The 27,168-nt window shown below is 38.3% G+C and overlaps 3 protein-coding genes across 12 annotated transcripts in view; 2 read left to right on the forward strand and 1 right to left on the reverse strand.

Moving 5' to 3' along the window:
* The window catches only part of LOC111330140 (nucleoprotein TPR), a 48,053-nt gene extending 41,598 nt beyond the window's left edge, over window positions 1-6,455 (reverse strand). For 2 of the 3 annotated variants that reach the window (XM_088742651.1, XM_088742650.1), the window contains exons 1-6: window positions 6,218-6,455; window positions 5,905-6,009; window positions 1,847-1,920; window positions 1,613-1,709; window positions 1,301-1,362; window positions 648-689 (exon numbers count right to left, since the gene is read on the reverse strand). In XM_088742651.1, the coding sequence (XP_088598777.1) occupies window positions 648-689; window positions 1,301-1,362; window positions 1,613-1,709; window positions 1,847-1,920; window positions 5,905-6,009; window positions 6,218-6,431 (594 nt within the window). In that variant the 5' untranslated portion in view covers window positions 6,432-6,455. Of the gene's footprint in view, window positions 1-647; window positions 690-1,300; window positions 1,363-1,612; window positions 1,710-1,846; window positions 1,921-5,360; window positions 5,401-5,904; window positions 6,010-6,217 lie in introns of those variants that run through there. The other variant, XM_088742652.1, reaches the window with a different exon arrangement.
* A 785-nt stretch (window positions 6,456-7,240) lies between these two features.
* Window positions 7,241-10,057, forward strand: LOC111330141 (uncharacterized). The gene is made up of 2 exons (XM_022934948.2): window positions 7,241-7,381; window positions 9,261-10,057. The coding sequence occupies exon 2, from the start codon at window positions 9,300-9,302 to the stop codon at window positions 9,828-9,830; it is 531 nt and encodes a 176-aa protein (XP_022790683.1). The 5' UTR covers window positions 7,241-7,381; window positions 9,261-9,299; the 3' UTR covers window positions 9,831-10,057.
* A 4,872-nt stretch (window positions 10,058-14,929) lies between these two features.
* On the forward strand, window positions 14,930-26,181 carry LOC111330157 (metabotropic glutamate receptor 3). 8 transcript variants are annotated; one of them, XM_022934972.2, is made up of 7 exons: window positions 14,930-15,163; window positions 15,399-15,544; window positions 20,282-20,953; window positions 21,424-23,314; window positions 23,797-23,905; window positions 24,216-24,388; window positions 25,393-26,181. In XM_022934972.2, exons 3-7 carry the CDS (start codon window positions 20,296-20,298, stop codon window positions 25,991-25,993), a joined length of 3,432 nt encoding a protein of 1,143 aa, XP_022790707.1. In that variant the 5' UTR covers window positions 14,930-15,163; window positions 15,399-15,544; window positions 20,282-20,295; the 3' UTR covers window positions 25,994-26,181. The 8 variants fall into 8 exon arrangements, with proteins under 8 accessions (XP_022790707.1, XP_022790705.1, XP_022790708.1 ...); XM_022934970.2 differs by having other exon boundaries at window positions 14,930-15,159; XM_022934973.2 differs by having other exon boundaries at window positions 14,930-15,159; window positions 15,403-15,544.
* Window positions 26,182-27,168: the final 987 nt, after the last annotated feature.

Genomic DNA, 27,168 nt, shown 5'->3' on the forward strand with positions numbered 1-27,168 from the left:
ATACCGACCAAAATCCTCTTTATAAGGTCTGTATCCAACAACCAGTGAATGAGTTCAGCAGAACTATGAACAAACTGTGGCGTTTACCATTTGTTTTAGAACATAACATTGATACACTGTAACAAGAGTTCCCTTTTGTTTAACAAATCTTGCATGATCAGAAAAAACAAGCGTGCGCAGAAAAATAGTCTTAGCATTTGCTCACGTCAGCAGCATACACCCATGGGAAAAGAGTAAATGCTGAATTCACCAATCAGAAAAAAAAAAAGTCTTTTTATAGGATTACACAATTACTGGTGAACCAGTAGTTTCCATTGTGGTCCTTGCAAACAAATGAAACAAATGGTCTAAATTGAACATAACATCATTAAGAACATCATTAAGAACCCCAACTGGCCGGAGGCAAACCAGTTGGCTATTTACAAGGGTGGCCAAGGATCTGAACTCAGGGCTACCGTAAAACAAATCCAGTGGTCAGGGTGGGACTCGAACCTGGGAGCGGCGGATTATGAGTCCGACACTCTAACCACTCGGCCACACTGCCTCCTAATCAGAGCATGCGCTTTGCTTTAGTTATGTTATAAAATAGTTTTCTAGCTATTATTCTGTGCGTTGTTCTCTAAACATGTAGCTCTGGTCATTCTAACCTTAAAAGAAGTTTCCTGACTTTGAATTTGATCAAGTTTGGCCTGAAATAAAAATACATGTAGCTCAGTTATACAGAGATACAGCATACATTTGCATTTTTTTTTCTCTTCAAGCATAAACATAAAAGTTTTAAAATATTGATTTAAAAGTTTATGGCTTACAGAAGACTTTTCTTGACAACATTTAGTAATACAAAAAGCACCTTACATGATTGAACATGTTTTATGGTTAGAATTCTTAATTAAAGAGAAAAAACATACCAAACAAAAGAGAGGAAAAAGAAACCACAGTACATGAGCATCTCCATGAGATTTGAATAATAAGTGCATGTAAATCTCAATACACATAGGATCATCAATAAGACCATAATGTATAACATTTGTCATGGTTGAGCTCAATGGATATTATTTTTGATGCACGATTGTTGCTACAAAAAACTATAATTCTACTGGTGATAACTCCGATGTAGCTGCTGCTTTAAAACTTCTTGACAGCCCTGATGTGAATCCCTGATGTGAATACTTGTTTCAAGAACATTCAGACTCTAAAGACAGCAACCAAAAAGCTGCATTTGTACTGACAAAGAGTACTTGGTAACAACTCCCACTTTAACTCTGCATCAATGACTTTTACTTCACACTTACATACATACCTGAGCTGCACACTTGACCCCATTGGCTTCAGCCAGTTTTTCTGACATGCTTTTCCACTCCTCTATTTTCACATCAAAAACAAAATATTTACATTACTCATAAAAAAAAGAGTATGTGAAATTTTCAATATCAAACCAGCTTTCTCACTACAAAGACCAGTAAGGGTCTTCAGTTACAGCTCACTTAAACCTGTACTTTTCATTCAAATTGAAGCTACGTTTATGGACCTTAGACTTTTCTTTTCTAGGAGAACATGTAATCATAAGCCAGATGGAATCTATTTTTTCAATAGTAAACAAAACTGTTCATACCATTTAATCTGTCAATCTCCTGGTTTTTACGCTCTACAACTGACAAGAGCTCTAGTTTTTCTGACTCAAGTTGTTCATTGAGTCGTGACACACGCGTCTAAGAAAAAAAAAGAAAAACAATAACAACACTTCCTTCAAGACCAAGTACTCGTGTACATATTTTCGAGACTATCCTGAGCATTTCCATACCATGAGGATGGAAATATAAAGAAGAGGTAGTAGAGAACAGCTTACATAATTAGTTGATGCATCTTCTTTAATACCCTCTACTTCTTGAAGTCTTTTCTGCTTTTCTGCAAGTGAAGCCACTATAAGAAAGCAAAAGTATAAATCAAATTCAGCATAGAAGATAACTGCATCTAGGACTTTTGTAAAGTTCACAAAAAAGCCACATTATTTTGTTTAAAAACTCAAAATGAAGTTAAGAAACATTAATGGTCCACAGTGAGATGAGATTTCTGCACACCCCTATATTCTATAATTATTGTAAAACAAAGCTGTAGTCCCAAATGCATTCTATCGTTTTTACAAATTATTTTTCATTATCCAAAGACTGTATGGAAAATGAAGAATGAGGCTGCATTACCATGGCCAGTATGCACAAATTACGTACATTATTTACACAAAACACATGCAAACTTAATAATTTGCGGACAAACTTAACAGAAAAAACCAGGAAAGATTTATTACTCGACGTTTCGGGGTCATCGTGACTCCATTATCAAGAGACTAGTTTAAAAACATGCAAATAAGGAAAGGTACAAGAATAGCATAAATTAGACTGAACGGCTTAAACAAACACCTTGGCGCGGATGGAATCCGTTTGCACGTTCAGTGTTGGCTTACGCATGCGAATATACAACATTTCATTAACAAGGCAATCAAATTTGCCGTTACATTTCGTGATGACGTTGAATTGCTCGATCAAGCGTTCAGGCATTTCACTATTGTGCTGGAGGTGGTAGTGTTTGTAGATAGAAGATGATTTCCTTTTGTGCCCTTCTACGCGCTCGTGTAAGTGACCACGAGTGTAGCCCACATACCCTGCATCACACAGGTTACATTTAAATTCATAAACGATACATTGTTGGTTAACAATAGGGGGCTTAATTTCGTGTTGCTTAAGCTGTTGATCGAGCTTAGGGCTAACGAACACTGGTTGGACAGTCACGCTTAACTTCGAGCTTAGACTGTTCAGTTGTTGTTTAACATGATTAGCTGACGACTGGTCCTTGAAGGGTAACACTAATCTCACAGTCTCCGATGGTACGTCTGGTGATGGACAGGGTTCTGCAGATGAAATCCTTCTCTCAACGAACCGCTTGATTGTAGTTTCAACCAGTGGCTTTGGGTATTTCAAGTTATGAAAAACCCCTCTAAGCAGGGTATGTGGGCTACACTCGTGGTCACTTACACGAGCGCGTAGAAGGGCACAAAAGGAAATCATCTTCTATCTACAAACACTACCACCTCCAGCACAATAGTGAAATGCCTGAACGCTTGATCGAGCAATTCAACGTCATCACGAAATGTAACGGCAAATTTGATTGCCTTGTTAATGAAATGTTGTATATTCGCATGCGTAAGCCAACACTGAACGTGCAAACGGATTCCATCCGCGCCAAGGTGTTTGTTTAAGCCGTTCAGTCTAATTTATGCTATTCTTGTACCTTTCCTTATTTGCATGTTTTTAAACTAGTCTCTTGATAATGGAGTCACGATGACCCCGAAACGTCGAGTAATAAATCTTTCCTGGTTTTTTCTATGCCTTTGCTTTAGCAAATCCCTGCTGATCAACTTAACAGAAAGCCAGCAAACTTAATAAAATGCACGCAAACTGTAAAAAGCGCTAACAAACTTAATAAAGGTCATGCAAACTTAACAAAATGCGTACAAACTTTAAAAAACTCTTAAAGACACATTTTTTTAGTAAGGCTTTTTATTCTTAGTTAGCTTAGCTTTTAATATTTTATACTACACATGATGTAACTGGCATCTATTACAAAGCATTGTTGTAATGATGTAATTGGTATTTATTTCATGCATTGTTGTAATGATGTAATTAGTATTTATTTCATGCATTGTTGTAATGCGCAGTTGATCATCCCGTCATGGAAACGGCGCAATATAAATCCACAATTTTTTAATTTTAATTTTAAACTTAATAAAGGACATGCAAACTTAACAAAATGTGTACAAACTTAGGAAAATGTGTACAAACTTTAGGACAGGCAAGTAAACTTAAAAAATAGCACGCAAAGTTAAAATGAAACACATTCAAACTAAAAATGAAAAGCATACAAAGTTAAAATTAAAAACTCAAACTTAAAATGAGACACACGAACTTAATAAAACGCGCACAAACTTAATATGACACGAACAAACTTAAAATGAAATGTACACCAACTTGAAATGAAATGCCTACAAATTTAAGAGCAAACACGCGCGCAAACTTAAAATAGAACGTACACAAATAAGTTTGCATTTTTCATTTTAACTTTGTATGCGTTTCATTTTTGGTTTGTATGTGTTTCACTTTAAAGTTGCGTTCTATTTTTAAAGTGTGCGTACCTGTCAAAGTTTGTACGCATTTTGTTAAGCTTGCATGTCCATTATTAAGTTTGTACATATTTTGTTAAGTTTGCATGTCCATTATTAAGTTTGTACGCATTTTGTTGAGTTTGCATGTCCTTTATTAAGTTTGTTAGTGTTATTTACAGTTTGCATGCATTTTATTAAGTTTGCTGGCTTTTTGTTAAGTTTGTCTGCAAATTATTAAGTTTGCATGTGTTTTGTGTAAATAATGTACGTAATTTGTCCATACCGGCCACGGTACAGCATAGCAATCTTACCCAAACTAGCTTGGAGAAAACACCACCGTGTCTCAAAAATGCAGGACTGGGAATTTATAAAAGGGCCGCAATTGGAAGTCAGGCATAATTAAGGTGCTTTCAGCAAGGGAGTAAATGCTAAAAGTTTCTAAAGAAACTGTGGTGCTGCGTCGGTGGGGGTAACAAGGTAATTTGGTTATATCAACTTGGTTGAAATTGTAATTTGAAACCTCCACTTATTTCATTCAAACGCGACAAAAACATAGGCAATTTTTTGGTCAGAAGTTCATTCCAAACTAATGACCAACCCAGCACTTTTAAATGCGCTTGCGCACGATGCAAAACTTGTCCCTTGATTCACAACACTGAAAATATCGGGACCCAAGCGATCCATTAAAATCACCGATCACTTCCAGTGCACCTCTGCCAACGTAATCTATTGTATAACTTGCACTTATTGCAAAAAGTTATACATCGGCGAAACAGAAAGACAACTAGGTGACCGATTCCGAGAACACCTTCATGACGTAGAAAGTAATGACAAGGATGCATCCAAACCAGTCGCTGGACATTTAATTTACCTAATCATTCTAAACAGCATATGGAAATCTGCGGTCTTTCCTTACATTTAGGCAACACGGAAAGCCACAAAACTCTTGAACAAAAGTTAGTCTTTCAAATTGGCACTCTTAATCCCACAGGTATCAACGAACACTTTTCATTCCACTAATTTATTCGTGTTTTTCTCGTTGCCACGTTCCCACCAATGGCATACCTCCACTTCTATATTTAAACCCACATACAACCCACAACTCCTCCATTCGCTCTGATGAAGGGCTAACGCTCGAAACGTCAGCTTTTTTATTCATTACGGTGGCCAAATTACAATTTCAACTGAGTTGATATAACAAAATTACCTTTCAGGAGGGGAGGTTCTGCCATACTCCCTGAACAAATTCCTTTAAGTACAAAACTCTTGATAATATTTTAAAAAGTATTGATTACTAACAGCATCTTGTGTCCTGTAAAAATCATTTAGATGATATCTGAGATACAGCTTGTTAGATTTTACATTGTTCCCAACACTATAATAACAGAAGATGCAGCAGCCCAGTGGGTAAGAGCGCTCAACTATGATAAGGGTCAATGTTTGTGGCCAAAACACTGTACTCTCACAAAGCCTCTCTCCATCCAGGAAGACAAATAGGTAATGACAAATTGTTAGGGAAGCCTGATGGAACACTGGCAGGTAACCTTGAATGGACTAGCACCCCATCTAGAGGGGAGAGGTGTTACTTCTTGTTCCCTAATGCTATGGAAACCAGGATAAGATTTGGCAAAGTGAGCCATTTGCTGGAGTATAGACTTAACCTTAACCTTGGATACTACAATAATCACTTGTTCATATCTTAACTTTAACCTTGGATACTATAAAATCACTTGTTCATATCTTAAGCTTACCAGTTTCTTCGTGTTCCTTTTGGAGTCGTTCATGCTGTTTTTGCTCTGACTCCAGTTTAGCATTGCAGGAGATGAGCTGCTTCTCTATTTGGTTGAACTGTTGCTCTACATTAACAAAATGATTGTCAGTTCAAGTGTAAACAACAATAATGCAATTATATTCACCGCTTCAAACAAATGGTAAAAATGATTTCAAGGTACATTCTACAATTCTCAAAAGAATCTGTGTTAAAACACAAAATACAAATCAAAAGGAGCCACAGAAGTGAATAATATCAGGATTTTTAACGAGTTGAACGGAAAAGATAAAAACCTGCGTCTACACGTGCCCGTCGAAGGGCAGCCATGTCCGAGCGAATTTTTTCATCTTTAGACGAGTACACATCGAACATCTGCTTGACTTTGAGTAGGAATGCGTCTGCATCTTCATTTGTAGTTGAAAACTGAGCAATAACTTCTTTGGAAATCCCTAAAATGACCGATAAACTTGTCACAACTTCACTTTCCTCTGCTGTGGAGGCCGCCATTTTGGCAGCTTTGCGCGGTGAGACGCTTTCGAGGTATCATGGGATATTTCTTGTATGAATTCTCATGCGTCGTCCCAGGCCTGATTTCGTCCATACTACACGAACATAAAAGTGAGCCCGCAATAAAAAAAAAATAATAAAAAAATAGAAATAACTAATGGTTCTTTGGTCATGTCGGCTTTCCGAAGACCGCGTAGCATATCATGGGAAATGGAATAAAACGGTGACAGAAAGGCAGATGGATTGTCGAAAGCAGAATTTCATTCAATGCTTGATAAGTTTTGCTTTGGAACTCAATAATATCTTATATTTGGCTTAATTAACTCAAAATTTCCTTCTTTTTAGATGGTGTTTATGGAAATAAGCTTTAAATCGTTCTTGAAGATATGAAATATTTATTTTATTTTTATTATTTTCGTGGCACTTCTTTTTTTCTCTTCTGAGATGAAGACACATCGCGTCGACTGGTGCGTGATCTTTTAGTGGTCCACCCATCCGGTTTGCGAGGAACTGACACTCACTCCGACACATGATTCACGTGAAGCAGTTTTTCTGCCCCAGCCCCCTCCCCTCACCTATTCTAAAAGATAAGTAAAATTCTGATGGAAAGATGGCCATGAATGATCAATTTCTTCTCTTCTTTATCCTACAGCATTTTAGCCTCTACAACTTCCTGTCCTGGGCAAACTTTTGACTATTTTGCCTGGATTCAAGTTGAGAGCTCCTTCGGGATTACTTCCATTGCTGAGGGGGAGGGACTCGGGACGCTGAGATGTTCTAACGGATTAAACTGATTGCACTGACGCATATGTAAATTTCACTTAAAGTCGCTGAATTGTAACTGTCGCGTATCAGTCGAAGCAGAGGTTTCGTTTATCCCAACTGTCCGAGAAAGGGGATTCTGTTGCTTTCGCTGGTACAGACTGCACAACGCAGGCTTTGGCATAACAGTAAGTATCATGAAATATACAGCCTGAATTTAAACGATTTTTCTCTTTTCTGGATGGAATGTAATTTGTATCGCTTGAACGACCTACTGTGCAAAACAGTTAGCTACGAATTCTCTCCTGTCTGTAAAGTATAGATTTCGATACCGATACTATGATACTAGGAAAGCTTACGAGAAACCGTTTGCAGTGATTTATTTTGTGGTAATGAGAGACAGCAGGGGATTAAATCATTTAGTGTTTATGGCTTCGCACCATTTGTTTATTACAAGATAATTTTCAGGTGCTAGACATATATCCTTCTCGCACTTAGCACAAGCGAATGTTACGAGCTGATTTCCTTACGAAATCATCAACAGCCTAATACAACACGTTAATTCCCTAGTGAATTCTGAAAGCACGCAAGCATCGTAAACTGAATTGAAAGGTCATTGATGAGGTTCAAAACAGCGTCGTTAACTTATACCGGGCACTTTGAAACAGCAAAATCACGATTTATCAGTAGAGATAAAGGGTTATTGAGTTGTGATGGAACAAGTATTTTTGTACTCCAAAAGAGCGTTAACTTTTCATAAGATTTTATTCAACATTTGATCGGTTTAAATAACCCGAATAATTTGAATTGCTAATTTGGTAAGCTTTTGTTTAAATCAGAGTCCAGTCAGCCGCATATTTGCATTGTTAGAGCGAAAAGCAGACCTTGCCGCATCTTCTTTACTTAGAACATAACAACAGTTTTAACTAAATTGTAAGAAATATAACATTTTGAGTGAACTATGGTAAATTAGTTAAGTCCAGGATCTGACAGATCCGACGCGGATATTTTTGTGTGACGGAGCAATGAAAAATCGTATTACATTACGGGCTAGACAACAAGAAACCTATTCAACTTCACGAAATTAAAGAGGTTACCACAAGTCTGAATTGTCTGCTTGAAAACGTTAGCCAAAATTGTCTTAACTCTGAAAAACTTTTTTGCTGTCTCCATCCTAAGCCGTCTTTTTCTCTTTCGCGTTTGCCAACCCTAAAATAAAAACCATTGAGGAAGGAAATTATTTCTACATTTGGAAGGACGTAAAGTATCGTTACCTTCTGCTTATAAGCCAAATAAAGGCATTAAATTTGCGCTGTTGAGTAGTTTACTATTTTATTTCTTGCGTGGCTGGCGATACATTCGCTGAAAACTTCCTTAACGACGATATGTGCATGCTATTTACTTGGCAGCAAAGTTTCTCTGTTCTTCTTTTCCCCAAACCTACACATTGATTACTTTACGGGCGATCCCTGAGTAGTACGGTCCAACCATACAGACCGCACTTCTATCGGTTTACCGGCGTAATAACCCACGATGTTGGGAGAACACGAGAAAACTTTGTAAATCACGAATCAGAGGTGAGTATTTCACAATCTTTTCGAGTGTTCTGTCAACATCCTAAGTGGATCATACACTGGTGAACCGATGGAAAATGTGGTCTTTTGCTTTAATAAAATAAACCTCAATTTTCTATGGGTTTGTCGGTGTAGTGAGCGATAGGTTTTTGGGCAATCAGAGCGTTCGAAGTTTCTCAGTTATTTTAGAAAGTACGAGAGTATGGAAGGAATTTTCTTTGTGCAACATCGTTATTTTGCTGTAAAATTCTTTCCGTTGATATAATTGTCCTCGAAGCCAGAACAGATGGATAACCAGGAAGAAGTCCTCGAATAAAATAATTTATTTCGAGCTCAAGACATAACAAAACCAAAGTGGCCGCTACATGAAAAAAAGAGTACCAAGCTCGCGGTCCTCAGCGGCAAAACCACAAAAGGGCGGGAAAACGAGTGGTATTTAAACATATCCTTCTTTTTAAACAATAACGACTTTTTGTCCCTTTTGTCTTTTTAGCTTTGAACGCACAAGAGAATAAGTACTAACTGGATCGTCATGGAGACGCTAGACAGTCTTATGATATTGGTCTGTGTTATTGCGCTCATCATTTTAGTCTCGTTGATCGCTTACACGTGGGTGAAGTGGCATAAACAGGAAGCCCAAGCACAAATGCAAATCATCAACCAGCCACCCCCACCTGCATTTCAGCCGGGTGCAGAGCTCCGACCCTACCCCCCTCAGACGCATTTCCAGCGGGGCTACGTGAACGAGATGGGTAAAAATAGCCCGAATCTGAGCGGCTCCCGAACACTTCTAAACGATGACGTGTTGAAGCAAAAGCCCTATCCCAAGGATGGAAGCGCACCTGAGTTTCAAAGCAATGACGTTGTATACAACGCGGATTCTGTGAAAAATCCTGACGCACTTCAAGCTGGTGATGTAGTGTTCCATGCCAAAGGACCTACCGCTGAAAACAAAACAGCTGATGATGATGTAGAAGCAGGTCACGTTGTATTCAACACAGGGGACGAGAGCTTACGAGCAAGACCGCGGGTCTCGTCGCACAGCAAAAACACTTACTTATAAAGTTATAGTTTGGGACCAATGTCAGTGTCTGAGAAATTGCGCACCTACCCCTCCCCTAACCTAAGAATAGTCTACTGATAACAAGTCAAGGTTAATGTTGGATTGGGGAAGGGTAGGTGTGCAGTTGCTCCAATATACTGACAATAATCCGCTGAATTTAGCTGAAAAATTATATTTTTACAGAACTTTTGCCTCATATACTGATTAAGGGGGTGCTCTTGCCTAAATGACGTCTGATGCTATTTCGGAGGAGATTTCAGTGCACTGCAATACTTGGGTTATCAAATCACAATTGGTCCGTCGTTAGCGCAGTCTTGAGTTTTAAAAGCAACTACATTGAGACTCCAGCAACTTGACCAGCACATGTTTGACAGGCGCACCTTGTTCTATCAAATGCACCGCACTGAAATTTGCCGCCATAACTATCAATAGAACGAAATTCCGTGGATGGGTACAATAGTAATCTTTGTACGTAAAGTATCGCCAGTTTATCAGATCCTATTTCAACGTTTGTTCAACATTTGTTCAAGTGTTGAAAACCTTTTCAGTGTACTCAAGTTAATCGAGCCAGACCCATGCACAGAGCAAGTTAGGCATAGGTGCTGAAGCTTGCAGGTTAAGCGTTAGTGTTTTTTTCTTTTTTTTTTTTTTTCTTTTTTTGCGTTTTAAGGAAAATGCCGGCCCACGGCCAAGGATTTCTCTTCTTTCACATTTAAGCTTTCGTGAATTTGTGATACGTTTTCAAAGAGTATTCCAGTGTCCTTCTACAGAATTCGTAACTTTTTTATATCGCTATTTTCATTTGTTTATTCCAAATGTAGCTTGTGAAGAGGTAGTGTGAATTATCTATCAAAAATGTATACGTAAAGATAACATGGTAATTAAGGGAGATTGGTATGCTTTGTATATTCTTGGCTGACCTATTTTTAAAAACGTTTCTGTCGAAGAGTTTTAATAAATTATTTTTAAGTAAAGCAGTCGTAGGTCGTTTTCCTTGAAGGAAGGGATTGATTACTAACAAGCATTTTACAATGAACTAAATACTTAGGGACCAATGGGAGGGAAGGGTGTCGGAGGATTTTGGTTGTGTCACGATAAAGTTTGCTGATTTTCCTATAAGACTGTAATATTCTTATGATTCCGTCCTTCCAACCCCTTCATTGGCAGGAAATTCAATTGCCAGTCAATTTTCAATAAAGAAACGAAAACTTTAAATTTAAATTTACAAGACATGTTTCGACATTCTCATGTCATCCTCAGTTAAACGTTGCAAATGAGCTTTTAGCGGTTGCACATTTGAATTTATATTAAGGTACGTTACAAATTACGTGTCCGGACTTACGTTACAATTTGAATATTAAATACGCGTAAAATGAAAATAGCTCGCGGATAACTAGACCAAAAAAAAAACTATGATAATAATAATAATAATAATAATAAATAAATAAATAATAAAAGACAAAAGAAACAACATAATTAAAAGGAAAGAGATAAATCTACATGCTTCAATTGCTGATTAAGAATGGGTTTTTCCCACGTAATATGCAATGCCTCTTTGAACTTAACTTTTTGGAATTTTGAAGCGGCAGAATCTAAGATGGTGAAACATTCTGTATCACAAGAGTCAAGACAGGCCCTTGATGATTGCAGGTGTCTCTGTAAATATGCGAAGACTTGTCCGACAAGAGGTCCTCACGAACTCGTGTACAAATGTGGCGGGTGGTCTCACCAATGTAACTGGCAGTACAGCCAGCACACGAAAATTTATAGACGACACGCGAACGTAGACCTAGCGAAACTGAATCTTTCACACTGAACATGTTTCTTAGTTTAAACGTACTGAAGACCATTTTAACATCCAAATCAGCTTTACAATAACGTTTGAGTAGTTGTCTTAACTTAGTCTGAGCGATTTTTGAAAACTGGCCAACATAAGGAAGTTTATAATAGTGCGAAGGTTTCCCGGAGTCAGTTGAGTCGTTCTGCCCAGTAAGAGAAGGATTATTTTTCTTAGTTAGATACCTGTAGATGATCCCGTCTATGACCCAAGATGGAAAACAGTTTTTCCGTAACAAGAAAATAAGCTTCTTAACATCCAAATGAAAACCAACCCAGGAATATTGATCTTACTACACTCTGTCAACCAATGTTCTGACTAAACCCAATTTGTAAATAACGTCGAAACATGTCTTGTAATTTTAAATTTAAATTTAAAGTTTTCGTTTCTTTATTGAGAGTTATTGTTAATCTGCTGTCTCTACGTCCGTTCCAGTCAATTTTCTATAGTCCCCCCCTTTATACTCCATTGGCGACGACTGATCCCCCACTCCGTTCCCTCTGTAAACCATATGATCTCCCCGGGCGATAAACAACGACGACTGCGACTGGTCCCTTAGTATTCTTTGACTGGTTGTCAGAGTACACGAACCCAGACGAAAGGATCCCACCCATTTAACTAAACAGACATCTACGTTAAACAACAACAACAACAACAAAAAAAAACAGCATTAACGACTACGAGATATTTGTTTCACGTCCCTAGAGCACTTCGTGTCTCAATGGGGTCCCACTTGCTTTGAGTAAGCAAGCGCTCTTGGAAAGAAATAGCGGGAAACACCAGGAGTACAGCCTCCACATAGTTTGTTCTTAAGAAGTTCGTTCGGAGCAATCAGCTACCCGTTGATTTCGGCTTCAGCACCTCAGTTTTCAATATTACTTTACTTTGCTTTACTTTAGTCAATTTACAGCAGATAAATATATGTACAAACAAACATATAATTAAATAGCTGTTGGAAGACCTAGCAACAGGAGTGAACTTACCTAATGATAAAGGCCACCAGAAACTACATATATGAAAATGAGAACAAATAAAGTATACATAATGGCAGGCAGTATCATAAAATTAGTATAGTAAAATGCTACATGTTAAAACTTAGTGCTAACTAAAATTAAATAACAATTACATTAAAATCACTGCTATCAATAGCAAAACAGTAGAGTCCTAGGTCATTTTTGAACATAGAAAGTGATTCCCTTCTCCTAATAGATATAGGTAAATTGTTCCAAAGACGAGCAACTCTAGGAAAAAAAGACGACCTAAATAATTCTGTTCTTGCATAGTTAGTTTTAATAGTTAGTTCAGTGTTCCTTAAATTATCGGGTTCATGCTCAGAATCATAAAACTGCAGATACTTAGAGATGTCGAGGTCATAATAACTATGGAGGCAGTTGAATAAAAAAAATTAGGTCTAAATAGATACGTCTAGAAGATAGTGACATCAAACCAGTCTTATTCAAACGTTCTTTGTAAGAAATCGTATTCCCGACCATGAGCTTAGTCGCCCGACGTTGTACAGCCATATTAGAAATGATTTGGCCTGATTTAACTCAGCAGTCTATATTTTCACGTTGAACGCACATGCATTGGTGTGTTTCTTACACAAGAGGTCTCAGTGGGGAACTGCGTTAAATCAGCAAGTAAGGCTTGGCTCGGTAAGGAAACACCCGATAGTTAACACAATTCAGGACCGACCTTGCCTGCAGTTTAAAAGTGACGCACGAGGAGACTGGATACTATATTCTCCGGATGGACACCGTAGAAGATTACATACAGTCTTTTTCTTGAAATATGATATTGGGAAATATTGTACAGCCACTTGAGAATAAAATAGCGCAAATCGTCCTCTTAACTGTATTGAGTAAATTACCACTCCTGCCAAGTGGCTTGCTAATTGCTGCCTGAAGTCTAAAAAATTGTATAAAACGGTGAGTATCATAGCCAATCGATCTCTTTAACATAGGATGAATTTGCGATGGAGTTTCCATCATCTTTTTTTGAACCATTAATATAACAATTATTATAAAAATTTTATGAGAAGGAACAAAACTGACGGAGTTATGTCTGACCGCAGTCAATATTAAAATTTCGAACACTCTCGTCAAGAGGTGGCTAGATGAGTGCGAGATTAAAAACATTGGTTGTGCGAGGAACACGAAAACAGCTAAGCCGCGGTGCATTTTGTTTGGTAAGAGAATCATTTCTCCGAGACATGTGTATGTCGCTGAGTCATAAATAGGAATATATGTTTTCCCAGTTAAGTAAATTACCATGTTCATCGTGAAATCCAGCATTTTTATTCAACACTGATCTGTCCTCTACATTGAATATTGGCATAATAATACATTATAATCGTAATCAAGGAATGACTTATTTAAGTGCACAAACGGAACTGCCGTCTTACGGGAGATTAAAAAAATGCTTAATTTTTGCATTTAGGCAGTCAGCCATAACCCTTTTTTATTTTTTCTTGGTTGAAGAAATCTAACGAGGTTGGGTCAAGGAAGATTCTATCAGAAGTCTAAGTTATTTTTCAGTGCATTACACGATGGAAAATTCTCGATGAAGGAAGCTTTTTATGGCCAGTGGCGAAAGGACTCTTGAGAAACTAATTAACAAAGCTGTTAAGGGATGTTAAACAGTGGAAAGCTTGTTTCGGAAGAAATTGGACTCATTTTGATTAACGCGCATGGCAATAAGCGTCTTGTTCGCTGGATCAGACGGCGTCATCAAGCGAAAAGAGCTAGAAAGAAACAAGTAAATGACAGTTACATCGAAGAAGACTGAAAATCAAAGCCGAAGTGATTAAACTAGGCTGACACAGACCTTTGTAGCGTTACGTTTTACTATTTGATAAATTTAGCTGGCATCGCATGAAAAAGCGTGTCGTGGATCTTTCATTTACCGCATTTATATTTATTGTTTAGGTTTGTTAACAACGCCCACTAGAAATTTTTTAATTTTTTCATTCAGATATAGCACCCTGCTAGCTTACTGTGGGATACGAAAAAAAAGCGCCTCATTTATTCCTCTGTGTCTTCGATAAAGCCGACATAAAGTCTCGCTCGAGTAGGCGCTTTCTTCGTGAATGATGGATAGTGACGACCAGCGAGACAAAATTACTCGCATTTGATTCGAGTGGGGAAGCATGAAAGGATATTACTGTTTACGTATTGCTTGAGATCAAGATAAATGTCACAAATGATTTATTCATCAGGTGCCTTCAGCTGTCAGTGCTACAGTGCACCTGTCTGCGCGTGCCATCCGCCAATTTGACCACAAGACAAAGATATGCTAAAACACTCATCCGCTGAAGGAAAACACACCGCATGGCTTGCGAAGCTACGAGCAACGCCGTAAGCGAATAGCTAGGCTCTCGAACATGTAATTTCTCGTCGATTTAAATAGTTCGCTTTTAATACTCTGCAACAAGTGGCTTCCTTGTATTCAAATAGACGCTATTCAATGACAATAAGGCTCTTCGCTTGGCGCGTAAGTACGTCTAAGTCGCCCATATTTATGAAATTTAGTTGGTGTACAAAAATTATTCTGATTTGAAAGCAAATGAGATGTTAAGTTTATTAACGAGTTTCACAACAAAAGGACACATTGATGAAACCGCAATGTGTTCATATATTCGATAACGTAAACAAGTTTTGAAGAGTGAGGGATTAATCTGTCTGGGTTTGCGCGTGCCAATCGACCGTAAACTGTTCTTCTTTGTTTCGAAGCAAGTGATAACAAGTACAAATTGGGAACTGTTGAGTTGAACTGTGTACATCAGGGAGAGCTTCACCCGTTCTCTACAAATCAAGGCCTTTAGAGATCATTACTTCATCGTAAAGGCAAGTTTGAGGAGCGCAACCGTCTAAGAAAGGTTAGTTCAAAGCGTATTACTCAAATGTAAATAACTCGCAGTTTAGAGAAAAGATAAGTAGATAGTCGAAGTTGTAATGACTGTTTCATCACTAATAAACCAGATATGACGCATAAAAAAAGAAACATTTGTCAAGGAGGGAACAAAAATTGGTTTATTATCATTCTCTAAACCGCAATTTTGAGATAACTTGAAGTTGGCCAACCTTCTGGAACAAGCTTGGAACAATCAGTCCAGTAATTAGTAGTCATATTGAATTCGGGCGTGGGTTTTGCTAATATGATAAAAGTACAAAAATGATTAAGCTCGGACGTAGAAGTTATAGAATGAAACGGAAATAACATATAATATGTTTTATCTAAGTATTCCAAGACATACAATTGACATTTTCCCCCAAAAATAACCATAAGAATTTTCTGATTCTTTTGAAATTTTTATTCTCCTATCAAATTATGGCAGACTCTCGCGGTGAAAGCGTGGTTCAGTCAGTAAGCATCAAAAAGCTCTCCATGGCAACTAATTCACAAAGAGAGACTCACAACAGAGGAAATTAGTTCTCTAGCGCTTTAGGTATTGTCTGGTCAAACGGCATGCTATAAATTTTAGATCACGAAGTTTCTTTTTGAGTAAGTTACACAACACACTTCACACCACTTCACTTTACTTGTTTGCGTGATTTTTTCCTTTGCTTTTATTTTAGAATTTTCACGAATAAAGTGGATTTCTTATATTGATTTAATGCTTGAATGAACCCCTTCCCTATGCAGCCAATACCGTCCAAGGAAAAAATGAATTAAGGCAGAAATATATTTAGCTAAAATTCACTTGAATAATAAAGAAACGTGCTTAAATGAATCTTAACTAAAAGTCATATTTTTTTTTTCATCAACACAAGCGTCATTAAAAACTTTAATCAAACAGAGGTGTTCTTCAAAAATAATCAGTTGTTTTGAAATCAGTTTTCACCGCACACCGTAAAAAAATATAAACGAATTTATCAGTTTTGTTATTTCATGATACATTTATAGCTTTTATATTTCAGTTGTGTCCATTGTCGAGTTTTGGCCTGCATAGATATTTTGGAGTTTCAACCATTGTCTTCTTTTTCTAATATCACAAAAACTTCGCACTAAATGTTGTTCGTGATGTTGTTCATAAACTTCTGAAATACACGAGCTTTGTTTAGTTAGTCACACGGTTTTGTATAAAATAGATAAAATATCAGCTTATAATCAACATTGTTTTTTTAAAGCAACAAACTTTTTGATGGAAAAACTCTGTAAACTTGCCAAAGCTTTGATCAGCACTGGGAGGTGTATTTCAAAGATGGACTGCTTTTTATAATTGAACAACCAGGTTATAGAGGACGGCATTTTCAAGCGAGAATTTTGCCTTGTCCTGCAAACTTTACATGTACCGAAGTATAGCACTCAGGAGTGGATTTTAAATTGATCGAGATAGATTTTTGCCACTTAGAAAAACAAGCTTCTAAAAGGAAATGCCAATTTCCCATTTCATAATTGATTCGAACAGAAGATGCAAAATTAAACATTTCACTCGTGTTTTAATGGAAACGGAAATTGACATATTCCTATCTTTGAGTTCATCGCCATGTTTTGTTCACTTAAGAGAGGCGATTGGGTACGAATTAGGCGAAGGTAAACACTTGAGACCGACGCACTTCAAGGTTTCTTGTTTTTTCTGAATTAATTTTATGGTCAAAAATGATACTTTAATTAGGAAAGTCATAAAAACTTTACAAGCGTGAAATGAGAGTGCCAAAATGAAACACATCAAAAGAAGAATAAATTGAAACGTTTTTAGTGTCAAAAGGCCGGAATCTATTGGAGAACGAGTTTTATAAGAAGCCGCAAATCTTTTTGTTTATCAATTTCAGCGCTGTGTTTTTCAATCCTTTGTCACTGAGCCAAGCACGCGACATTTGGAAAAACTATCTTAAACTAAAAGTGCGTCTTTTGAACGACCTCTTCAATCAATCTGCTTACGAGAATTTTCGATTCTACTTTATCGATTCGCTCTGAGGCAGTATCTCAAAGTATTTTTCCCGAAGTCCGTGCAAGAGGAATGTTCGGCGGTTAACCGCCATTTCAAAAGACAAATCTGCGATTTCCGCCCGAAACCGAAGGCAGGATATCCAAATTAAACAAAAACCACTAGCGACGGTTTCTCTTTATCGGCAATACGATTTTGCCACAACATCGAGGTTGCTATACACATCTTAGAAGGTATGCTTTTTTTTTCAATCATTCCTAGGATAACTGACTGAATATTTCAATTAAATCATTTTTTTACTTTTGACGATAAGATGCGATTGGTTGTTGTAAAAGATTTTCGTGTAAAATCGTGTCACGTCAGTGCGCCTTCTAGTCAGTCAAACGAACCAGACAAGCTTTTATTCTAACCAAATTTTGAGTCAAAGTTCAGAATAACAAATTGTGTCGTCTAACCAAAGTTGAATTTAATTTCAAATAATCGTATAACGTGAACGAAAATGTATCTTACTGTTCTGTTTATGTAAACTTTAAGCTCTTAGTCGAATTATGCTAACTCTCCCTTGACTTACCTTTATCTTACAAAATCGTTTCTCCGAATATGAACCAACATATCCAATATATATATTTGGCACTTAAACTATTTAAAAAGAATTTTAGACAAGCAAGATATCGTTAATATTTATGCTAATAAACAGCAAATCAATATTCAGAGTTAGTGAGGCATTTATTTCAACCTGGGTGCTCTCGAGACACGGAAACCTGAACCGAACGTGGCAACCTGCAGGTAATTCTTTTTTAACTCTTTATGACGGTAACTTGTCTGGTCTTGAGCATTCACAGCTGATGTTGTGTTTTGTCTTACTATAGCAAACTTTCTATCCAAACTAAAGGTTTATCTATATCTGTTAGAGAAGTCGTATTGCTCAGTACGATTTGGTTCAGTTAGGGAGCCAAACGACTGTGAAAAGTACATGAAGAGAAGTTGCAGTTTGAAAGCAACTTTTTAACTTGATGAGGTTATTCCACTACATATGATATATCCTAAAACTGATCTTGTAGCTAGTAACTGTAACCTCTCAGAAGGACTGATAAAAATCTCTGACCGAAGAAAAGCCACCAACATTGAAATCAAATGAAAAACTTTGCCGCTTTGCTACATTTACATCATAAAGGAGCCCGCGACGACTGACTAATTTTAAATACAGCGGTTTCTAGAGATAACCATCTTGTTTCTACTAAAACATGTGATGAAGCTGGTTTCACTTTCTACTTGGTCTCTATTTGATGGTTGTTATTCCACGTGTCCTAGGCAAATTCTTGCCTTTAACGTCATTCGAACAAAAATGGTTTCGCCGTTTTATGTATTCACTAGACTTGAACTTGGTACAAACTGATTGTATTTACAGTTTGTGCCTTCAGGGAACTTACTTTGGGCAAGGACTCATAATTAGTTTGAAGCATTTTGAAAATTTCCACATCAGGACCACTCATAGTAACTGAAGTATTAGGGGCCATATATTTGGTTCCCAACTTAGCACAATTTTCATTGTGTCATTGTGTAGGCTGAAGTTCTTATAAAGTGATTAACTCGAGAGACAATTCTTCACTGACGTATATTTTGACCTTCACTGTCGTAAGTAGGAGTCAGACCACTTATGTCCAACACTGGAACTGCACGCCTAGCGGTTTTTCTTCTCGAGTTGCGCTGGGACTGACTCACCTTTTGTCCTAATTTTTTTTAAACAAAAACGTAGCTGAAAACGATGAAAAATTTCAATCGACTTGTTTCTTACTCCACGAAAGCTTTTAGTAATTACCCTAAAACCGAAACAAACAGAGCGATATTAAATTTTTCGGTTTGAAGATATGATCATTCATTTGCTATTTGTTTTTAGTAATAATAATAATAATAATAACAATTTTCACTGCTAATCGCCGTCGCAAAGTACAGCAACGACTCAGCTCAACAAGGTCGAACCGAAAGCTTACTTTTAATGTCAGAAAAAATTTCACTGCTCTCGGAGAAGCCACTACTTTATTTGTGTTACGAATTTAGATTTAACATTAACTCAATTTTGTCTTTAATCGCAAAAGAATTGCCCAGCTACGATTCGTTTGTGACTAAGATTGTTTTATTCTGTTTCAAAAACTGACGATATCTTTCGGAAAGCTTTGTCACAAAAGTTTATCTACCTTTATCAAAGCTGTCTATTTGAACAAAAAAATAAAGCCATCATCACACTTTCAAACCGCTAAGTCATACCGCAATGAAAATGAAATCAAAAGTAAAGAAAACTGCCACGCGATAAAACGGCAAAGGCTGACCAATATCGACGGAGGCGGTCGAATTTAATCCATCTAAAAACTATTTATGTTGAAAAACAAAACCTTTTCAAGTTGAATCGAGTTCTTTCTCAAACCCGGCATGAATTGTAGAAGAACAGGCCAACTTTGTGAAACTCGCGTAAACTTCTGTGAGTAAAATGTCAGAATTTTTTGCGTGATATATAATCATGTACCTACCATTTAATTGGCAAATATTAGAATGGAGTAATCTAGGTGGAATTATAATCAAACCGTTCCAGTAGACGATATCGAAAAATATTGTTTCTACTTTCCTCTGGAACCGGAATTCGATCAAAAATCTCTGATTACAATATACCGTTTCTTAAACACTTGATTTGAACAACGTCACGGAAATAACATGTTTATCCTTCTCTAGGTAAAGGCAAAGGTATGGAGACGATAATTTGTATATTATTTATCGCCATGGCAACGAATATTCACCAAGTGACCGGCCAAGTTCGCCGTTTGATCGTAAAGGGTGAGATTGTTATTGGAGGTCTGGTACCGATACACGATCATGACCTAGAGGATCAAGCGCATTGCGGAGATCTTCACGAACGCATTGGTGTCCAAAGACTGGAGGCCATGCTCTTCGCAATCGACAGCATAAACAACAACAATTCCATTTTGCAAAATGTCTCCCTCGGACTAGAAGTGTACGATACTTGCTCCAGTGAGACAGTGGCTCTTGACAGGGCCTTACACTTTGTCCAAGACAGGGAGGCGATCCGGGAACATCATACCACAAATGGTTCCGTCATGGTGGGTGTAATAGGACCATCTTTCAGTTCCATCTCCGTGCAAGTTGCACATCTGTATCGCTTGTTCCAGCTCCCGCAAGTGAGCTTTGATTCCACGAGTTATGAGCTGAGTGATAAAACGAGGTTTGAGTTCTTCTCTCGTACAGTTCCACACGATCTGTACCAGGCAAAGGCACTGGTAGACATCGCTAAGGTTATGAACTGGACTTTTGTATCAGTTATTTATAGTGACGATTCCTACGGCACGCTCGGCTATCAAGCCGTCAAAGAGGAAGCAAAAAAAGCAGGTAGGATTGCTTGAGCTTTCCCGTGTTCATACGTGTGTGTGTGTGTGTGTGTGTGTGTGTGTGTGTGTGTGTGTGTGTGTGTGTGTGTGTGTGTGTGTGTGTGTGTGTGTGTGTGGGAGGAAGGGGGGGCAGCATCTAAGGGAGCGATGATCAAATTATACCTCACATAATGTTCACAAGCCTCCCCTTAGGCGAGAATGGTGTTACTGGCGTAACAGGCAACCTATCAAAAATCAGCAAAAAAGTCAACAAAACTAGTTTAAAGCAAGGAGAAACACACCTGTCCGAAGTGTACAACTCTAGTATTGTTTCGCTCTTGACTGGACAAAAAGAGAAGAAGTATGGTACGAGTATATCACGCATATGAAACATGTTTTTTTTATTCATGTCAGAACAGGCAATGAAAATCCACTTTCCGCTGCTATCATTCAGAATTCTGGACAATTTTCGAAATACTCTTTTCTGTTTAGGTATTTGTATCGCTGTAGCCGAGAAGATTGAAATGTCTAGCTCTGCCGGTACATTTCATTTTATCATCGAAAAACTTCTGCAAGAGCCTGAAGCCAGAAGCGTGGTAGTTTTTAGCAGTCAGGAACGACAAATCCGTAATCTCCTGCAAGCTGCAAAGAGCAAAGGAGCATCCAGGGCATTTCAGTGGTTGGGAACAGACGCCTGGGGAAACATGTTGTGGTTAAAGGGCTTGGAAGATGTGGCAGAGAACACAATTACGGTTACTCCGAAAACTGTGGAACTCAAAGCTTTTTCCGACTATTTTTATCATTTGAAGCCTAATAACAACTCCAGAAATCCATGGTTTAACGAGTTCTGGGAGAGACATTTTAATTGTTCGCTATATAACGAAGTGAATGGTAAATGTAGCGGCTTAAAACTTAACTTCACAAACAGTCCAGTCGATAGTCGTGTCGCAAGCGCTATGGATGCGGTCAACGTGTTTGCACATGCGTTGGATGCTATTCTGAAAGATAAGTGTCCTGAGGCGAGTGGTGTTTGTGAACGCATGCGCAATATGTCGGGAAGAGAGATCCTGAAATATATCAGAAATGTCTCTTTTACGGGAATGAGTGGTAATCATATGCATTTCAATGAAAATGGTGACGTTGACGGGCAATTCGACATTCTCATGTTCACAAAACATGGAAACGAATACAAAACTGTTCAAGTTGGCGAATGGGACTCCCACCGGTTAAAAGTGTATTCGCAGGCTGTGTCAGGTTTTAGGGAAGTGGCATCCTCTTGTCATCCAGTATGTAAGAACAGAGAAGTTAGAGTGCCTGTTGTTGGTAGAGAATCCTGCTGCTGGACTTGTAATTTGTGTAATGGCAACCATTATATAGTAAATGACAGCATCTGCGAGCAATGTCCTCTGGGATACCAACCAACGTCCGACGGACGCTCGTGCTCGAAAATCGACATCATGTATTTTGGAAAGAACTGGATCATATCTCTGCCAGCCACCGTTTTTGCGGGTATAGGTGTGGTGTCAACTCTCTTTGTAATCGGTGTGCTGATCAAATTTGACAAGACACCGTTAGTAAAAGCGTGTGGTCGTGAACTCTCCCATCTCCTGTTGATTGGAATTCTGTTGGCTTTTAGTGTGACGTTTGTTACAATACTGGAACCTACAGATGTCACTTGCATTGCGCGTTTCTTTGGTATCGGTGTAGCTCTCACAATTTGTTATGCATCCCTGTTTATAAAGACGAACCGCATCTCCAGAATTTTCAATCGCAAGAACTTGGCCCGTAGACCGATATTAATCCTACCTTTATCGCAGCTTGTTCTGGTCGTTGGAGTGGTCTCGGTGCAGATTTTACTCTTGGTAATGCTTGCACTTCTCCGAACGCCGCGAGCTGTATTTTATTACCCAGAATTCTCCTCAGTTTACCTCGATTGCTCGACCTCAAATCTAGACTTTGGACTGTCTCAAGTGTACAACTTTATACTAATCACCATGTGCACGATTTACGCATTCAAGACAAGAAAAATTCCTAGTAATTTCAACGAAGCGAAATACATAGCTTTCGCCATGTATTCATCGTGTGTAGTATGGCTCGCTTTCTTGGCGGTGTATTACATGGAACAAAAATACGAACTAAAGCCTTTGATCCTGTGTGTTAGCGTTTCTTTGATAGCCTTTGTTCTCCTGTGCTGCCTTTATGGCCCCAAGGTGTACATCATCCTTTTTAGACCACACAGGAATGTCCGGAGACACGTAAACCCGAGCTTGAGTTTGTCCAGTTTGAGCAAAGAGAAAGGCCAGAATTCCAAGTCTACGCATGCGTATGTCGGAGTAAACGAGAATGCTGAAAACGAGGGTCAGGAAGATATCGCTGGTAGCAGGTAATGGAAACCTTGTCACTTGCCAATATAAAGTTTCCAATAGCTCTAATGAATATACGTACGTGGCAATAATCCAAAAAGCAAAATCAGGTGAAAACTAGGATTTCTTGTTTTGATGAGTTGTGATATTTTCTTAGGTATGAAGCGCAGGGGGACTCCGCTACAATCTTTAGATTTAAAATTCTTCCGAGGCCCCTCTACGATTATTTCTAATTCATGACAAAAACGATTATTATACAAAAATTAACAATTTTGAGCCAATGATAGTTCCATGATCTAGCTTAGTGCCACTATAACGTCAATAACAGATACAAAGAGCTCTTAAAAAGGTGGCCCTTCTTTAAAGACTGCTTTAAGGGGTGCTAGTTGCACACTAAGCTCACCAAAATGTTTTTCATGTTCCCTGATTTAAAACTTGTGACGCGATAATCATAATTAAGTTTTGGTTACCTTTCTAATTTCTTTCTCTCCTTTTTTCTTAGCGCTGAGGATGCATTAGATAAGCAGAGGATGATCATGTCGTCAGATTCTAGCAAATCTGCCTCAGAGGCGTGCCGCGAGGAAAACAGTGTCCCCACTAAGAAGCTTGAGGTATGCATCATTCCCTTTTTTGATTTTAAATTGAGCTATCAATTTAAAATCTGCGAGGCGCTCTTTGTCTATAACTCTTCATACTGTTACACAAACATCAGAATATTGTGTGAGCGCTTCCTTTTTCACGAATAGCGTTTGCGAGCAATGAAACTCGAGATCGCCATTGAGCACCCACAAGAAGCACCAAGCATACTTACAAAGTATTCACGAAGTATATTCTTTCCCGTCGGAGATTGTTCATTTTAAAACCAAGCATTCACTGTCCAAGCCAGAACATCTTTGTTATATGTCATGTTTCTTTCTACAGATGGAGAAGCTTATTAAGCATTTAAGAAGAGAGTTAATCTCTACTCGAGAAACGCTCCGTACAACACAAGACCAACTTTTCAGGCGTATGCAGAATGGTCGAGACTTGAGAGAAACGAATTTGCCACAAGGATACGAGAAATTACAAGCAAATAAAGGTGAAGCTCATTCAGGGTGGGTATCATGACTTGTAGGCCACATAGCGTTATAACGAACACTTTACTCTGATGATGACTTTTGCGTAGGTTTTCGAAATATCATTCTATTTCACGGACAACAGTACTCTGAAGAACTTTCCTCACAATTGATACTCCCAGATTTAAACCACTGGCCAGAGACGTTCACTAACATCCATTTACCAAACCAAGCATGCAATGTTCAGCGTTGAAACATATCGGAGGAATTCAATCTCGTCCACGAGGCCTGAGGTCTTCTTTCGTTCGAAGGAAACCATGAATTAGTGGCAGGATAGGGTCACTGGCGGAGATCGAGCGTACAAGAAAAATGAGTCAGCTTATTCAAAACATCGCGCAATTTTATCAAAATTACCTTTCGCTTATCACTTATTCTACTCCTGATGTAAACTGCCCTCTTAGCAGACTTGAACAACATTTCCCTTTCTTTAAATCTATTTTCGTATCTATTTGAATCATGCATCATAATTTTAATTTGATTTTAGTAGTTTATTTTAATGTATTATGCCCTTGAACATCTTGCGTTAAGTAGCGCCGTAGAAATCAGTTGTTATCATAATTGATATAATTAGCCTGCATGTTCTACGCATTAGGATCATTTACGTCGTACGTGTGAACTAAGCTCAAAGCCTGGTTCATACGGACGACGCAAATGCAAATGCAAACGACGTTCACTCGTCGAACGAGATACGCAGGTGTTGTGGAAGTTTTTTTGCAAGATGGCGGACGAGGCAGTGGCTTTTGGCGCAACGAGTATACTTTTCCCTGCTTTTCCTGTTGCCAGTGGTGTAAAGAGTCGTCTTCAACTTAGATTTTACATCAGCATCTCATTGGAGCCTAAGTATCAATCTCAACTTTTGTATATAAAAGAAATAGAAAGAATCACAATCACATGCGCACGCGCACCCAATCCATTTAGCGACGCTGCTGACTACAGTTACCACAGTTACTTTCTTGAGGTTTAATTATCTCCATTTTTCCTAGGAAGACTTTAGACAACTGGCCGAAGGAAAAGACACCGAAAGTTTCATATGAAGAAGAAAACAATAAAGTAAACATGCTTCATAAACAAAAGGACTTCAAAGCAACTAAAAAACAGAAATTTTTGCGCGGGGGAAAACCATCTTCATCTCAACGAAGGTTGTTCGCTTGCGTTCCACCTAATGACGTCACGGAAAATAAGGATGTGGAAGGCGAGGCTGCTGACCGTAATATTACGGGCTCAGATATCGGCCGTAAAACACATGTTATGATGGGTAGTGAAGCTGACCGAGAAATCGACCAAGAAAAATGGAATGATAGAGAAAAAAGATGTACAAATGAGAGATATGTTGATGGTAGATGTTTTAGTGACCATACTCCTCGGAGGAGCAGTAACACAGACACGTTAGAGACTGGACGAAGGAAATCTGAATCTGACATTGACTTTAAAACTGAATTGTTGAATCAACATTTATCTGAAGAGGAGGATCAAAAAGAAGGCGAACTAGAAACAGATCTGCTGCGCAATAAAACTCCATGTGAAACGTGTCAGTTGCTTGTGAATGATGAACAGAACAATAGGATTATTTGCACCGCATTTTAAAGAAAAGCAGCTAACCAGTTAGAATGATAAAAATTAATTCGAAAAGGGAATCTTGATTTAATTCAGTGAAGAAGCAATTGGGTTTCTGCCCGCCCGAAAAGCTAGCTGTTTTTCGGACGCTCGATTCAATTAAAAGGAAGGGATACAGAGCTGTGAACACAATAAAATAAAGCAACCTGCTCAAAATGCCTTGGATTGAAGACCATTTCAATTTACCGATGATAGGTGCCAACCAATCTTGTTCCACTCTTCACTTCAAAACATTTTTTCCTTCTTATCCTCCTTTGTGACTACGTCACTACTTTCTTGGCTCCATCACTGACACTTTCCACGAAACAACCTACCAAGGGGGCCAAGTTTCAGACAGAGAACAAAACAGACTTTGCATTTGTGGGGCCACAACCGACACATTCTGGCAGAAAGTGTAAAATTAAATTTAAAAATAAATTTGTTAGTGCCACTTGCGCACCGATTTGCGTAAGCCAGAAAAGGTCAGGGTTCCCGAGCCCTACTTAGCTCCCGCTTGAATCTTTCTACGCTTTGACACAGGTTTTGACATGATATGTGATTGGTTGATGCCAATCGGGGAAGCTGATCTGTCACAACCTCCACCATGATCTAAAACAAATGGTTTATTAATTTATGAAAGGATGAATCAATCTACGAAGTAAGAGATAAAATGAGGTTATATCTGAATATGCTAATAGCTGAAGAGCTGGTCAGCTGATAGAGTAAAAATGAAAGAAGTAGACGAGTACAGTGAAATAATACTTTTTAGAAGCCATGCAAACGTGATATAATTAATACCAAGATGACCGAAGCCTTTAAAGCCGTCGTCGAGGTTTGTCTTCCAAATCGTTCCCAGTCTTGTGGTCTTGTGTAAGCGCGGGTTGAGTGGCAAGCCGTGGCCGCTGGACAGCGACGGAGACTAAGTTAGAGAGAAACAGAGGCAAGTCGTTTAGTATCTCATCTACTCTCCTTTTTTCCCCGCTGCCTCATTTCCTTCCTATACCTTCAAGGTATAGAAATGAAACAAAGAAGAAAACGACTCATCACAACTGATTATGGCGCGGAGAAAAATGAAAGACTTTTAAAAATTCAACGATCTATGCCCTTTTGTGGCATTAGATCGATATTGGATGGGCCAGTAAAGAGATGCAAAGAAAACTAAACCT

The sequence above is a fragment of the Stylophora pistillata genome, chromosome 13, assembly GCF_964205215.1.
Source record: "Stylophora pistillata chromosome 13, jaStyPist1.2, whole genome shotgun sequence".
Taxonomy (NCBI): domain Eukaryota; kingdom Metazoa; phylum Cnidaria; class Anthozoa; order Scleractinia; family Pocilloporidae; genus Stylophora; species Stylophora pistillata.